Genomic DNA, 15,354 nt, shown 5'->3' with positions numbered 1-15,354 from the left:
GATTTTGCTTTGCAGAATACAAGTCATTAGCATACTCGAGGCTCTCAAGTGTTGCCGTTTCCGTTTGTTTGTTTGTTTGTTTGTTTGTTTGTTTGTTTTCAAGCAGCGAGAGCGCGAGAAATCAGGCAAATTAACAGCGAGTTAGCCTCAAAACCAGAACCTAAAAAGCAAAAGTAGGGACAAGACCAGAGACTAACCCACTTAAACGCACGCACAAGTACAACCGTTATCAAAACAAACGAACCCACTAGGAGTATGAGAGTTGCTAAGTCTTCTTTAACGCCCATGGAACTCCCGGCGCTGCGGAGACCAGGGGAGGGGGGGAGGTATTCTGTAAGAGCCCACCCAGTGGACAGTACACTAGGTGGACTCTTACAGAAAACGCCACCACCCCACCCCCCCTTGAGGACGATGGCGGGATTTAGCGTCCATCTCATGAACTTCCGAGCAGCGCTGTTGCAAGAGGAGATCAACTAGACGCCCCTGAGCCAGCTTCGGCCATACGGCCGCGCAGTCGGTTCATTTGTTTTCTCTCTTTTTTTTTTTTTTTTTTTTTGACAGACGAGGACTTCACATTACCAGCCCACGAACACCAGATGCAGCATTTACTTATGCAAGCAAACAATGGCGGCACCAGAATCCACAAAGCGTCCTCAAAAAAGAAAGAAAGAAAGAAAGAAAGAAAGAAAGAAAGAAAGAAAGAAAGAAAGAAAGAAAGAAAGAAAGAAAGAAAGAAAGAAAGGGATGGTGGACTTAGGAAAATGAAAACAAATTAGGAGGAAACGACGGAGAGGCTATTCAGAGGAAATTGATTAGGTCATTGTCCACGACAAAATCATCAAGGACCGCTCGTGTTCCGCCTCCGTTTAGAGGGACACGAACAGAAGAAGCGGCGGGCCCAGCGCATGGCTGGCTTCTCCCGCGCGAAGGCAAGGCGCCGCTCTCTGTTTGTATTGTGCAACCTTACAGCGAAGGGAAAAGAAAGACGTCCGGCGAAGATCAGGTTTAATCTCGCCGAATGCAGGCCGCGATGGTCTGGTCCGCGCCGGGGCGACGGGAGCGCCCTGTGAATACTGATGTCGCAGTGACGCGCCAATGGCCGCAGCAGCGGACTCCCTGTCCCCGCGCATAGAAGAGACGAGGCCGAAAGCGTCGAATTCGGATGCAAGAAACGCTGGCGGCTCTTCGAGGAGGCGACGCCGAACAGAGCCGCGAGCCCGATGGGCCAGTTTTACTGCGCCCTGCAATTTGCTTTTCCCGAAGCATCTTGCCTCATTTATCATACGGTGTTGCAAACTTAGTGATAGCCTGCAATAGGCTACGATGCTGAAAACTCTGGCAGTGATAGCAGGTTAAGTGCCAACCACCCGCGCCGTCCAGCAACGCTGCCAGGCTATGTTTCATCCGCTCTTGCGCTGCGCTTCCGCAATCGCTACGCGCAACCACAATGTTCAACCGTGCCTCGTTGCGGCCACTGATTAATAATAAGTTGTGCCTTTGTTCGCGTAAGATGCGCCTTGGGTCTTCGGACACGCGGTGGAGTTTGTTATCAGTGCGACTTAGGCGCAGGGCGCTGCATTTACGCACAGTGACTCTATATAGCAGGTTTGTGACGATGTCTGGTGAGATACGACAGCGAGCGACCTTAAAATCAAGAACAATGAGGAATAGATGAAATAGAGACACTCATAGCAGTTCCCACGTGAGATTTAACCTTCGACGCAACTCACAGAGTCCAGAAGACAAGGTGACAAATGCTAAGAGGGTAAGCCATGCCAGCCGACCATGTAACGTGCGCGCTAAATTCACCCGAAAAATGCCGGTGAGTTCGCTTTGTAACAGTGTGCAGAGTAGCATGCATGCAGCACTGTGTCGAGGAGTAGAAATATAGCTATACATTAATAAAGTGTATTATACTATTTGATTACAGAACCAGAGCAGACAAACGCGTGCAAAAGCACTGGCGATATGAGTATCTATACAGGACCCCTGGGGGCAACTCGAATGTGCGAATCAAAAGGAGCCCGACGGTCGAGCGGCGATGCATGTTCTGTTACAGGTACTCACAGGAGGGTCCTGCGACAACCATGCAAACAATGCTCCTGCGTTAACACTTGATCTGAACTGACAGCAGCAACATGACAATGGTGGAACCGAAGCGGTAGCAACGGCTGGCATTTCAACCGATCCAGCTTTCTTCGAGCATCCGATGTCAGGTACAGAAGGTATTATTCGCGCCTTTCTCCATACATATGCTCGCACAACTATAGCTTGTCGACGGCTACACCCTACGCCTTGGAAACCTAGGTCGCCAGGCAGAGAAACAAAGGTTCACCTGATCGTCACGCGCGCCATTTCACTCGTCGATATACATATTTCATTTCATGTGCCTTTTTCTTTAAATGCATTTTACTGCCCCACGTTTGGTAGCGACTGCTAAATAGCTAACAGAATTTATTTCACCTGTCATCACCCTTCATTCCCACAACAATTTGACGTTGCGGAGAAGATGGCAGGATTCTGCACTTGACAATCAATCACCCATCGTGAAGCTTCCTTTTCCGCACAGCGATCGAGGGCATCGATTACAGCGGTCTCTCGATCTAGTATCACTTGTTCAAAACCAAGCTATCTCCAACACACTTCGGCGCTTCGAACAAATGTGAAGAAAGTTGAACATGACAGCAAATGGCTACAATACTTGGAGCGTTGATGTAGATGCAGGGGTCAGTGAGGAGGGCTTAACAAAACGCCGCCGATCCATATAACCATGGTGAGAAGGTTCGTGTTGCTTCCTTTCTTGTCCACGTCTTCTTGTCCACGTCTTCTTGTTTTTGAGTGATGAACACCACAACGTCAGGTCCTCTTTTTGCTGGAGTCAACGTGTAGTGCTCGACATTCGAGTTCTCGCACGATAGGCGGAAGTTGTCGGACGTAGACGTAAGACGTTGCTGGCAAGCAAAGCGAAGAGGAGCTCGCGCGTCGCTGTTTTGTTGCCTGCGAGCAACACATCCTGCAGTAGCCTTGAGCGTTTACCATGCAGAACCGAGAGATAGATAGAAAGCAACGACAGGAAAGTCAGGGAGGTCAACCAGACGAGCGTCCGGTTTGATACCCTAGCTACAGTGGGAATAAGGGGGAATAGAAAGAGGAAAAGAGGAAGAAAAGTTGTGGCGTGCTTGTAGCTGTTCTCTAAACGAAGTGCAACTTCCATTTGATCAAGAGTTAGAAGTTGTTTCTTGTGTGGAAAGGTAGTTGTTATGGATGGTGATAAGACAACGAAGAAAAAGCGTTGAACGGCTATAAGCGGCTTCCCAGTGGCAATTGCCAGAGGGACTTTAGTAGATCTGAATAGATTTTTTATTTATTTATAAATATGCAAATGTTTACATCAATTATAATTAATTATTCATTTTGGAATTACGCATTCCCAACAATCGACGTCTGCATATGTGAAACACACGTCGAACGCGTCCTCTGCCACTGTCCCCCCTTCGTCATCTAACGCCTTTCACCACGAAGCCCACTGATGCCACATTATGAACCTAAGCAACATGACCCAACCGTCTGTTGGCTCTAAAGGATGCAATAGTCTGTCTGATAAGCGTGAACATAACAGACTTGAGCCAAAGACAAACTGTGCCTTTCCCGGTGTTTATTAACTGCTCGTGAACTTTTTTTTCTTGCCTCTATCTTCTGTTTCTCTAACCATTTCCTTGTGTATATAGTGTAGGCAAGCTGACATTCCCAGCCGGTTGACCTCATTTCCTTCGCTCTACGTGTCCACGGTTAGCGTCGTTACGACACAATAAACCTTGAGATTCGGTGGACGCAAAAGTAGCCTTTGGCTAACACCACTACGTAACAGCCGCCGCGAACGCAGTGCGACATGTCACCACGGCGCGATGCGGGTACGGCAGGAGCGACTTCCTGGCTGCACTGCATGTCGGGTGGACGCGCGACAGATGCCGTGATCCCCGTCGGTATAGCACGCCGCGGTGTATAGAGCCTCGCTCTTGGCCGAATATGGAAAACTTTCGCTCCTTCGTCTTCGCCCCGCGGTCGTGAGGACAGAGGCTGTCGAAAAGCATCCGCAGAAATCGATCCATCGCCGAAAGCGGCTCTCTCGCAGCGTGTATACCGCGTATGTACGCACAAGAGAGGGTGCTACGCGTACACGGCTGCTACGGAAATCACGATCTAGGCCACGTGCGTTTGCTTCCTCGAGCGTGGTGCTCGCTGGCCGCTCTTGGGGCACGCGCCGGTTGCACGGCGAGCAAGCGGGAGGCTGCTGCCTCGCCCGCGAGCATCGCACCGAAGCTGTGCTGTTGGGCCGCCGATGCTATACGCGCACTTGCAGCCTCCCCGCTGCACGACTCGCGGGAAGTTCGCTGCTCGTGATGGAAAGTTACGCTAGCGTTCGGAGAGCCGAATCGGATGTTACGCAAATAAACCTTTCATGTTTTCGCTCACTACCGGCTTCCTCTCGTTCTCGTCTTCCTTCTGCGCGCCGCGTACCTTTAACGGGAGCACCGCGGCGGCACCGCTTACGGCCTTGGTTGCACTCCGGCCCGCTCTCCGGGAACTCCTCGGATACCCGGCCGCTCGGACGTGATGAGTTACTTAACGAACTTCTAAGGAAACAAAGTGCGCGGGTAATCTGAGCGAACTAAGGAAGAGAAGATATAATCGACAGTCTTTTCTTGCTTTTCCTGCATAGGCTTTCTACTCTACATTTCAGCGACTGCGTGATTGCGGGCTTTACAAACTTTCAAAGAATGCCTACGTATATCATGAAAATTGTGCTCCTGTACTGCAATGTGGCTGTTATGTTCGCCACTGATATCTCTCAGGCTCCTGTTGAATGCCGTGAGTCCAGTTAAATTTAATGCCTCGGCCCTCCAGAGCTCAACTGATCAGTGAGTGGCGCCTAACATTGTAACGAGAAATAATGACATTTAAAGAGGCTAATCCTTGCAGGGATAAAAAAACTAAACAGAGCAGATGGAAAGGTTCGAAAGTGCGTGCACATAATTCCAAACAAACAACGCACAGTAGGACAAGTAGCGTATGAGAGCGCGCTGCTAAATGCAACCGCTCGCATTCTCACTACTTCGAAACGACGAAGTACACCGAGGCGCCAGAGCGACGTCCGTGGCCACAAGCTTCGTATAGAATACACATCCCTCCGGAGAGCGTCGTGTCCTCCATGCTGCGACACTGCTGTCCCGAAAGAGCGCTACGAACATAATTAGGTCGAGAAAGTTTCGCGGCAATTTATTTCTAGCACTGTTTTATAAGCCTATGAATCCTCTTACAGCCACTTCCCAATGGGTTAACAAAGACCACAGCGGAACAGGTTAAAAGGAACTCCCACTGTTGCGCCACAACGAATAACACGCGAACAAGAACAGGTTCCCCGGTAAACAGTGAATTAAGTCCAACTGAAGTCCAAGCACGTTCGCGCTTTCACGTGGCACTATAAGCGGAAGCGTCACCGACATATCTGGAAATCGAAGTGGTATATTCTTGTTTTGGAGACAAACGCCCACAGCAAAACATAACTTCACTCGCTTTCTAAAAATACTGTCTATGCGTGATTAGCTCCACACTGCCTGTTGAGGCAAGGGGGCTGCCGTGTGGCCCTTCTACCTCATTACTTGCTTCCTTCATTTTCTTCCTGACCAAGACAAAAGCAATTGCGGCCCGCTTCCTGTGCAAATCTTCACGGCATGCACGGGCGCCTCGTTGCGTGACAGCAATCTGCACGCACGCGTTGAGTGGTGCGGATTGTCTTGGTGCTGCGCTGCCTCTCTTCAAGGCGTTTAACTCAGTTGCTCGGAGAAAAAAAAAAAAAGCGAGATATATTATGAACGGGAAGTGCTAGAAACACATACTTTGAGCTTTGCAATACAGCGAGAGACGAAAAAAAATGAAGCTGCTTTGCGCAATGCTTAATTTGCCGCCTGCGCAACTCGAAGAGGCACGCACTTTCCCCATCTTGTAAATTTCAAACTCTGCTTTTCTTTTCTTTGTGGTATTGCTGCCTGCCCTGTCGCTTTATTTTTCCTTTTTTTCTAAGAAACTTAATATGTACTTACTAGTTAACATTGAGTGGACAGCGTTAGCCCATATACCTAATTATGCGCGCAGCAGAATGAGTTTCTCTATCGGACACCACGTCCGAGAATGCGAGACGAGGAAAGGCTGCTGTATTGCTGCCCTACACTTGGAAGGTAGAGGGAAAGGGGACACACGGAGAAGAAGGGATCCCTTCTCCTTTGTATATGTACCTTCCTCCACTGTAAGGTAGCAACGTGATCCTTTCCGAAAGTGCCAGTTAGTGACGCGCACGCACATGCGACAGCATGCGCTGCCTCTTCAAAGAAGGTCGCACACTCCGGTCGCCTTTAATTGCAGCACGTCCCTGTCGTAACAACGAAAATGAATGCCTATGTACCGCATTTCCCCGCTATACATTTCGCTTGGTACGTTTTTACGTGAGAAGCTGGAGCAGCGAGAACTAGCAGGAACGACCAAGTCTGCGATCCAGTGACCCTCAGTCGCTTAATGATGTGAAAGCGTGGAACAAAGACCACGGTAAAATGACACCTGATGAGCGCTAGCTCTCCAGTGGGCCGCGTGGGAAAGAAAACCACCACTTTGTGAGTGCAGTCAAAAGCACATTTTGATACACGGCACCAAGTGCTCGTGATGCAGGCCCGTTTAATCTTTTTGATGCTAACTGACACCAATCAGCCACTTGATACAAAAAAAAATATAAATATAAGTTGTGATGTTTGCATTGAACAAACGCAGGAATGTGGACTCTGCTTCCCAAGAACCACTAGATCTAGGAATAATGCTAGGTCATATGTCTTCTCCTTCAAAACAACGTCAAGCTTTAAAATTTGCGATCATATTCTTTCAAGACATTGGCTTAATTGACAAGCCTGTGTATATCAATACCATCTCACCTGTACATACCGTGATCATATATTTGCCGCATTTCGATGGGGGCGAAATGCAGAAAACACCCGTGTACTTAGATTTAGGATGCACGTTAAAGAACCCCCGCTGGTCCAAATTAATCCGAAGTCCCCCACTACGGCGTGCCTCATAATCAGGTGGTGGTTTTGGCACGTAAAACCCCATAATTTTTTTCTCATGATCATATATTTGTCATGAACATCCGCGCTCCTCCTTCTAGGGTTTTTCTGTCCCTGATCCCCTTCCCTATGCAATGTAGCATGCGGGCGCCTACATATACGCTGGCAGAATTCTCTGTTTTGTTGGGTTCCTCCGGTACAGCCTACCTGTTATATCCAACACCTGCAAAACTGATTTGCGTACAATTCAGAGCATCCAGGCGCAAACTCTTAGGATATGCCTTGGAGTACCACGCAGTGCGTCAACGGCTGAAACTATCGCCATTGCTCAAGATTATTCAATCACAACGCACATCGCCATCGAGACAATGCGTGCACATGTCAGACACATTGCCCGGACTCCTTGCCACCACCTCGCCGCACTCACCGTGGAAAGACCCCGCACGTCATATAGCACAACTGTCAGTGCATATCGTGCCTCGATTACATCGGGGTACGCACCTGCGGCCAGGCCGGTGTCTCCTCCATGGTGTTTGTGCCGTCCTGAAGTCCAACTTAGAATTCCAGGACTTCAGAAAAAGTCATATCTATCACCGTCTGCACTAAAGCAATTGAGCTTACTCCTGTTGTACGAGAGATAGAGCAGTCACGTGCACGTCTATACGGACGGATCGACTACATCGACCAGTTCTGGCGGTGCTGTGTTTATACCGACGAGAGGAGTAACAATGCGATTCAAGACGTCACATGTCACGACGTCCACGGCTGCAGAGCTCACGGCTCTGCGCTGTGCACTTCAATTTATAGACGCAGAGAGTCCTGGTACATGGGCCGTGTTTTCCGACTCGAGACCGGCTTTACAAAGTATGCAGGCAACTGCCTGCATACTTCTCCGACGTGGAGGCTCACGAACAACTAACGTACGAAATTGTCAAATTACACCACGACGTCAAACAGAAAGGCCACGAAATTATTTTCCAGTGGCTCCCTGGCCATTGCGGGATCCGTGGAAACGATCTCGCAGACAAAGCTGCCCGAGAGTCACATCAAGAACAACAGAGCTTTCCCATTCCTCTTTCCAGGACAGAGGCTTCATCACCTGGCACGCAGGCTATCTTTAACTGAGTGGAACAACCCAAATATAAGGCGCACCAGGCTACACGAACTGAACCCTTCACTCCAACTCCGACCTACACCCAGGATTCACCGACGTGAGGCATCGCTTCTATACCGGCTGTGGTTGGTAATGGCTTTCACGAAGGTGTACTGTGCTTTGATTGGAATGACCGAAAGTGCTACGTGCGACGTCTGCGGCAGCGAAGAGAACATCGAACATCTATTGTGTCACTGTGATCAATTTCAATCGGAAAGACAAACATTAGCGAACGCATTGCGACGACTTGACGATCGGCCGTTGTCCGTGCAGGTGCTCCTTGAAGACCGTCCCCATCGCTCGTCGGCCCACAAAGCTGTGAAGGCACTGTTGTCTTTCGTGAGGGCGACTGGCCTATGTGAACGCCTTTGAATTGCTCAGGCCCTCCGCGTGCGTGCGCGAGCTCACCGTGTCCTTCCCCCCCCTCCCCCGCTCCTCTCTCTATCTCATCTTTCTATACCCTCTTTCCCGTCCCCCAAAGTAGAGTAGCCAACCAGACGCATTTCTGGTTAACATCCCTGCCTTCTCTTTCTCTCCTCCTCCTTCCCCCCTCCTCTGTATTTCAGTCTCATAAACATGTACTTAGAAATTGAAAAACTCGGCCCCCAAGGCCAACCAGCTCCAGAGCATCGAGAATAGCCTCGTGAGATACGTTATCGTATGCCCCCTTGACATCTAAGAATAAAGCTGCAGATAATATTTTACTTGACTTTTGATGCTGGACATATGCAGCGAGATCTACAACACTGCCTATTGATGAGCAATCTCGACGAAAACCAGTCATGCAATTTGGATACATGTTGTGGTGTTCCAGGTACTACTCCCAGCGGGCAAGGATCATCTTTTGCATTACCTTTCCCACACAGCTGCTCATTGCTCTTGGGCGATATGAGGTGAGTCCTAGTGGAGACTTGCCGTGCTTCAGTAGAGGGAAAAGCGGCTTGTCTGCCAAACCGCACGACACTACCACACCTGCCGAGGTATTCCTCAAGGCGGAGTACTAAGCCCCAACCTATTCAACCTCACAGTCATTGGTCTCGTTGAACATCTGCCAGCAGCGATCAAGATATCAATGTACACAGACGACATATCTATATGGACTTCAGATGTGACACGTCCTCAGATACGTGCAAGACTTCAAAAAGCTGCTACTCTGACAGCTGTATATCTCCACAACCAAGGTCTTGAAATCTCGTCAGACAAATGTGCACTGGTGGAATTCACTCGCAAACCAATGAGGCCCTACACCATCTAAAGGGTCAGATCATTTCTTATGAGAATACTCACAGATTTCTTGGCATAGTCATTGATAGAGATCTCTTATGTAGCCCGCCCGTGACCAACTCGAAACAGCGCCTGACAACAATCTCCCAGCTTTTCAAGTTGAAAGGCTTGGGGAATGTCAGTGCATGCAATGTTGGAATTGTACAGTGCTCTTTTTCTTAGCGTTATGAGATACAGTTTGCCCGTACTGACTAACACTTGCAGGAAAAAGCTTCATGCTCTGCAGGCTATTCAAGCTCGGGCTCTCAGAGTTTGTCTTGGTTTACCCAAATGCGCATCAACAGGGTCGACTATTGCAATCGGCCGGGACCAACCAATACAAACACACATTGCGGTGTAAGTGTTGAAAGTGCACATTAGGCACTTTGCCTGAGACCGTTCCCATTATCCTGCAACACTGCCGTCAGAAAGGCCGCAGGCATCATTTTGTGTTCCGATTTCGCATTATTACACCCGCCTTCCATCAAGATTCACCCCCGCAACTAAGCCATCGATTTCTCCATGGTGCTTGGCTCGACCTGCAGTGCACCTGACCGCACCAGGAATCAGAAAAAAATATTAGCTGTCATCACCTGCTCTTAAACAACTAATTCTGCTCCTCTTGCACGAGAGGTACGCCGACCACGTACATATTTATACTGATAGATCAGCAACTCCACGGTGTTCCTCTGGAGCCGTGGTTTTCCCAGCTATAGCAACCACTATCAGTTTCAAGACATGGCACCCAACGAAATCGACGGTGGCGGAACTTGCAGCTCTTCGCGCTTCACTTCCTCTCGCCAGCCAAGAACAACATCGAAGATAGTCGATACTCAGAGACTCGAAGGCAGCACTGCAGTCTTTGCTGTCAGCCCTGCGGCGCGCACCACACGAACAACTGGTATTCGAGATTAGAGAACTAATCCATACCTTGACTGATAAAGTCCACCACGTGACATTTCAGTGGCTTCCAAGTCACTGCGGCGTCATAGGTAACGAAGACGCCGATAACGCTGCTCGGTCGGCTCTTCAAGTTGACAAAGAGGAGTCGATACCGTTATCAAGGACAGGTGCCGCTAGAAAACTTCGGTTGCTCACCCGGTATATCACGTTCTCCATGTGGAACACACGAATTTTTCAAAGCAACCGGCTGCGCCACCTAGACTCTTCTCTCCGCCTTCGCATCCCAGCTGGACTCTGCCGACGCGAGGTTACCCTGCTTTGTCAAATATGGCTAGGAGTGGCCTTAACGAAGTCTTTTGCATTCCAAATCGGGTGGGCCGGCGACGCCTCGTGTGATGACTGTGATAGCGAGGAGAGACTTCAACACGTTCTCTGTGACTGTCCTCGCTACAATTTACAGAGACGATCCTCGCAATTGCAATCCTCGCTTTGACCATAGACCTTTTAACAGAGGAAATCATTTTAGAATGCCGAGATCACAAGATATCGCAGCAGAGGGCGACGAGGGCACTGTTGCAGTTTTTAAGGACAACAGAATTGGACAAGCGTGTGTAGCCTGAACTGATGTTTAAAATGCTACAAGTGCTACTGTGCTGTGCGGTGATAGTATGCGGTGATAGTGACCGAATGTGATTGTGTATCTGTGCTCCCTTTCTGTCTCTCTCTACTTTCGTGTCACTTTACCTCCCCCTCCAGCGCAAGGTAGATAACTGGATCTTCCCCTCTGGTTAGCCTGCCTGCCTTTCCTCTAGCTTTCTCGCTCTCTCTGCATTTCACTTAAGAAATATTTATCGCCCTCTCTCGTATTATTTTTAAATTTGGACGATTGACCTCACAGTAAGGGAAACCCCCACACATACTTCGTGTTGCGCCTCAACCAAACACCCAAGTATTAGTTAAATGTCGGACACGCACATGCGAATCGAGCAAAAGCAGCCTGTAAGAGCTCTAAGTTGCATTATTCTTGCAGACGCAACAAGAGCAGACTGCGGTATCAAGCTAAATCTCCTTTTACGCTTGGATGGAAGGTCGGACCGCTTATTACCATACAGGACGTACTGCGTGTATATTTGCAGGTTTATCTACAACAGTTCCACCTGGTTTCGTTTTCCGAAGACCGAACTGCTTGCGGCAGCACCTGCCGCTTGAGCTTCTTCGGGACGCTGCATGGCTTTGTTGCCACGCATGTTCTTTTCGGGTATTGAACCAGCCTATAATTTTACTGGCAATAGCACACATTAAGAACCATCGGTATATGTGTGCGCGCAATACGAACGTTGCCGTGGTAACGTGAATGGTGTCGATACCCTTGCCCGTCTCAGACTGCAGCCTGTGTAACGGTCGGCCCTCTGGCGACTCCGGTCCAGCGTATACGCGTCGCCAGGCGCGTTTGGGAAGCGCTCCATGCGGTTGACGCCCAAGACGAAGCGCGCGTGAGACGTTCCAGAGAGCTCGCGCGCTGCCCTCGTCGACAATCGACAAACACCGCTTCGGAGAGGCATGGCGATGGTCGGCCGGCTTTTCTTTCGACACACGCTTCCCGGAGAAGCTTCCTCGGGTTGGCTCCATTGTGGCGCAGCGGAGAGAGTGCGGCCCTCGGGCGCAGTCGCTGACCCGCTTGCAGTCACTTGTCTCGGTCGCCCAACGAGCTCTCGCCATAAGGACTCCTCCTATCCAGCACAGCTACGCACCACGCAGTGAATGACGCCAGCCGCTCGGCTGCTCCGCGGGTCGCGACCCGAGGGCCGATAGGCTGTGTGCCAAAGCTCGAGAACCAACAAACAGCGCTCGGCCGCGCGCGCGTGTTTAATATACGCACGCGCACCGACACGCGGACAAAACAACAACAACAATCAGTTTCCCCCGGAACGTTATAACGTGCTCCGCGAATGCGGAGAACGCCAAGATTCGCGGTCGCAGCTGCTCCCTCATGAACGCTGCTGGCAATAGACATGCAAGATGCGATAAGGTGCACGCATATAACGAGGAAGGTCGCTGCCGAGGTATAGCGAGCGTTTAATCTGCATGTCTGTGTCGTAACCTTCGCAGGGGTTCGAGAGGATTTCGCAATGAATTCCCACTTAGCCGCATAGCTATATAGTTCCAAGAGATTTCAAGAGGAGTGAACAGAGGTGACCACGATGAACATTTGATGCGGAAGCCGTGCGGCTAACCACCAATTAGCGTTTATTACGACCAGTACGTAAAAAAAAAGCGATAACAGGATGCATTAGACATTTCACTGCATGCTAGTGCGCGAAGCTGGCGCCATTGATCGCAAGAGAGAACTAAATGCCCGAGCGAGCAGTGCGTCGCTTTCAAAATGGCGTCACGCGAAAACCGAAACTGAAAGGACCCGTACACGCTGCGCGCGGTCGGGGCTCGGAAATCTTGCAGGGCGCCGCGTTCTCGTGGCAAGCACGGTATACACGCGGCTGTCAGGAGGCGAGCCTTTCTTCCTGCTGGGATTTTGAAGGCGCGCCGACCTGCTTTCCGCTGCAGTCGAAGGTCCCCAGGGGCAGGCTACTTTTTTTCGTCCGCTCGCAGGATGCGGCACAGACACTTTCCTCGGGATAAAGTGCGCGCCCGACACGCGACCCGAGGCGCTGCTCTCGACGGAGCCCCCTGGGCAGTTACACACGCTAGACACGAAACGAAGTCGACATCTCTTGTGCAACTAGCGGAGATATATAGCAATAGCTACAGGAGAGAAAATGGTCAGCTTCTGCACATTTGTTATACACGTACGTTGTTTTACATATACAAGAAAATGTTGACACACATGGGAAAAATGAAGAAGAAACAAAATAGATTTAAGCACGGGATTGAAAAACAATAGAAAGTTCAAAGGCGTTTCAATAAAGCCTGTTTTTTATGCTGCCGTTTATTTTATCTCTCACTCTCTTTACATTTACTAAACTTCGCTGTTTTGAGTGTAACTGTACGTCTCTGTGTAAAACAAACAGACAAGACTGTATTCTTTCTTTGTTTCCTTTTTCTTTTCTTTTTTTTTCTATTTTTGGTTAAGATGGCACAATAGCAACAAGCAGCACCAAGCACTACAATCCAAGCCACAAAGACATCAGGATGGAAACCCGCGTTGAACATGTATACATTCATCTTTCCATTTCTTATATTTGAGAGCCGGAGCACGTGTTCTTTACACAGTTACAAACACGTGAGGAGATCTGGCACCCGGCGATATCCCGTTCCATTCTAGCTCTCACAACAATGTGGCATGCATTGTGGAAGCGTGCTTTTTACGACCACGTCGCTGCTTTCACCCAACAACGCGTGTTTACGAACACCCGCGGTGCAGCGGCATTCAGAGCGCGATGCGCGATGATGCATAGGTTCTCTTTCTTCTCTTTTCACGTGCAAGAGCGCGTGCGCTCAGCGGCGAACTGCGTGTAGAACAGCGGCGTCACAACTTCTCTGGCGGGGAACAATGCCCTCATGCACGGCGGCACTCTCCTTCAGTGAGCTCTGCGCGCACGGCGCCCGCGAGAGTTGCGGAAACCGCCGTTGTGCGCGGATTCTTCGCCTAACAACATGTTTCCCAACATTGTTCTTTACCTTTGTTCTTTTGCTCATCCGCAGTGGTCACACACAAATAAAGTACTGTAATCCGCCAGGAGGTTAAGGTCTCGTCAAGTCAAAGGCCGACAGTACCGCCGAGGTCACGAGAGGTGTTGGTTGACGCTTTAGGTTTGAGTGACATGCGTGCACAGATAAATATCTGCGAAAAAGGAAGGTTCAGAAGGGTGAACGAGGGTACGCTAAGGGCGCGGGTCAGCTGGTGGAACCACCCACGTGACGAGTAGAGGTCGCGGCTCCAGCTGCGAAGATATGTCAGGCTGTCTTCTTTTATTTATTTTTTATTTATTGTTTCATCGCTGCTAAAATTATTGCTATTGCAAATTGTGTTCTGCGAAGAAGTTTGAACATTATGCATGTCTTAATCTGCCTCTACTTGTTCAAGAACGTACAGCGGAAGAAAAAATATCAACAAAAAGAAGTGCATTCTGACGATTTCTAAAGGATGCACTGCCCGGCAAGAAACCACGCAGCTCAGCAATGACTGACCCGGCCAGTGGACTCTAGGTATGACTGACCACAAGTAATCTACCACTCGGTTTTGTTCATTGAGCTGTTCATTCTCTTCGGCGACTGCCGACCTCTAGCAGTTTGCTCTGCTAGTCGAGAGCGCGCGTTGCAAAGGTGTCGCGCTTGCCCGCCGAACCCGCGTCCCGCCGTCGCCGACCGGGCAGCTGTCGCTGTGCACACACAGTGCACCGCGCACGCGACCCACAGACCGATCTCGAGCCGGCCGGCTGACATCAGCGGTACACCGCTCCACCGCGCACACAGGAGAGGAGGAAGACAGCAGGGAGAGAGAGAGAGACAGGGAACAACGCTCACCGGAACTTGTCCAGGTCGCCGCTGGTGAGCGTGAGCTGGCTCACGCTGACGGGCATCGCGGCGATGCCAAAAAAGCCACCCCGCTCGGCGGTACGTGCGCTGTGTTTGCAGCGGACCTGGGACACGCGGGCCGTCTTTTAAAGCGCCCCTCACCCACCGCGCGGACCGGCACCCTCACCCGCTTGCGTTGGTGGCTCCGCTAGGCGGCCACGCGGCGGCACGCAAGGCACCGTTCATTGCAGTGGCGCTAATGGGCGAACGCCCGCTCGCAGCAGCTGACCAGCAGCCGCGCGTTTGCGGGACCCGTGCTGCACGCTACTTAAAAGACCGCGCAGACGCGGAGGCTCGCGCGAGTTGGTAACCATAACTGCCACAGCGCGGAAGTCAGCTAACTATACAGAGAAACTATCAACGTCGACAGGGCTCGAAAGCTACGTATTATGT

The 15,354-nt window shown here is 50.3% G+C and overlaps 1 protein-coding gene across 1 annotated transcript in view; it reads right to left on the bottom strand.

Annotated features, from left to right (window-relative positions):
• LOC119446755 (neprilysin-2-like) overlaps nucleotides 1-15,032 on the bottom strand; it is a 97,449-nt gene extending 82,417 nt beyond the window's left edge. The window contains exon 1 of the mRNA XM_049664367.1: nucleotides 14,911-15,032. Coding sequence (XP_049520324.1) covers nucleotides 14,911-14,966 — 56 coding nt within the window. The 5' untranslated portion in view covers nucleotides 14,967-15,032. The remainder of the gene's footprint in view (nucleotides 1-14,910) is intronic.
• Nucleotides 15,033-15,354: the final 322 nt, after the last annotated feature.

Source organism: Dermacentor silvarum, chromosome 3 (genome assembly GCF_013339745.2).
Source record: "Dermacentor silvarum isolate Dsil-2018 chromosome 3, BIME_Dsil_1.4, whole genome shotgun sequence".
Taxonomy (NCBI): Eukaryota; Metazoa; Arthropoda; class Arachnida; order Ixodida; family Ixodidae; genus Dermacentor; species Dermacentor silvarum.
The sequence above is the reverse complement of the archived record's forward strand: the minus strand, read 5'-3'. Positions and strand labels throughout refer to the sequence as shown.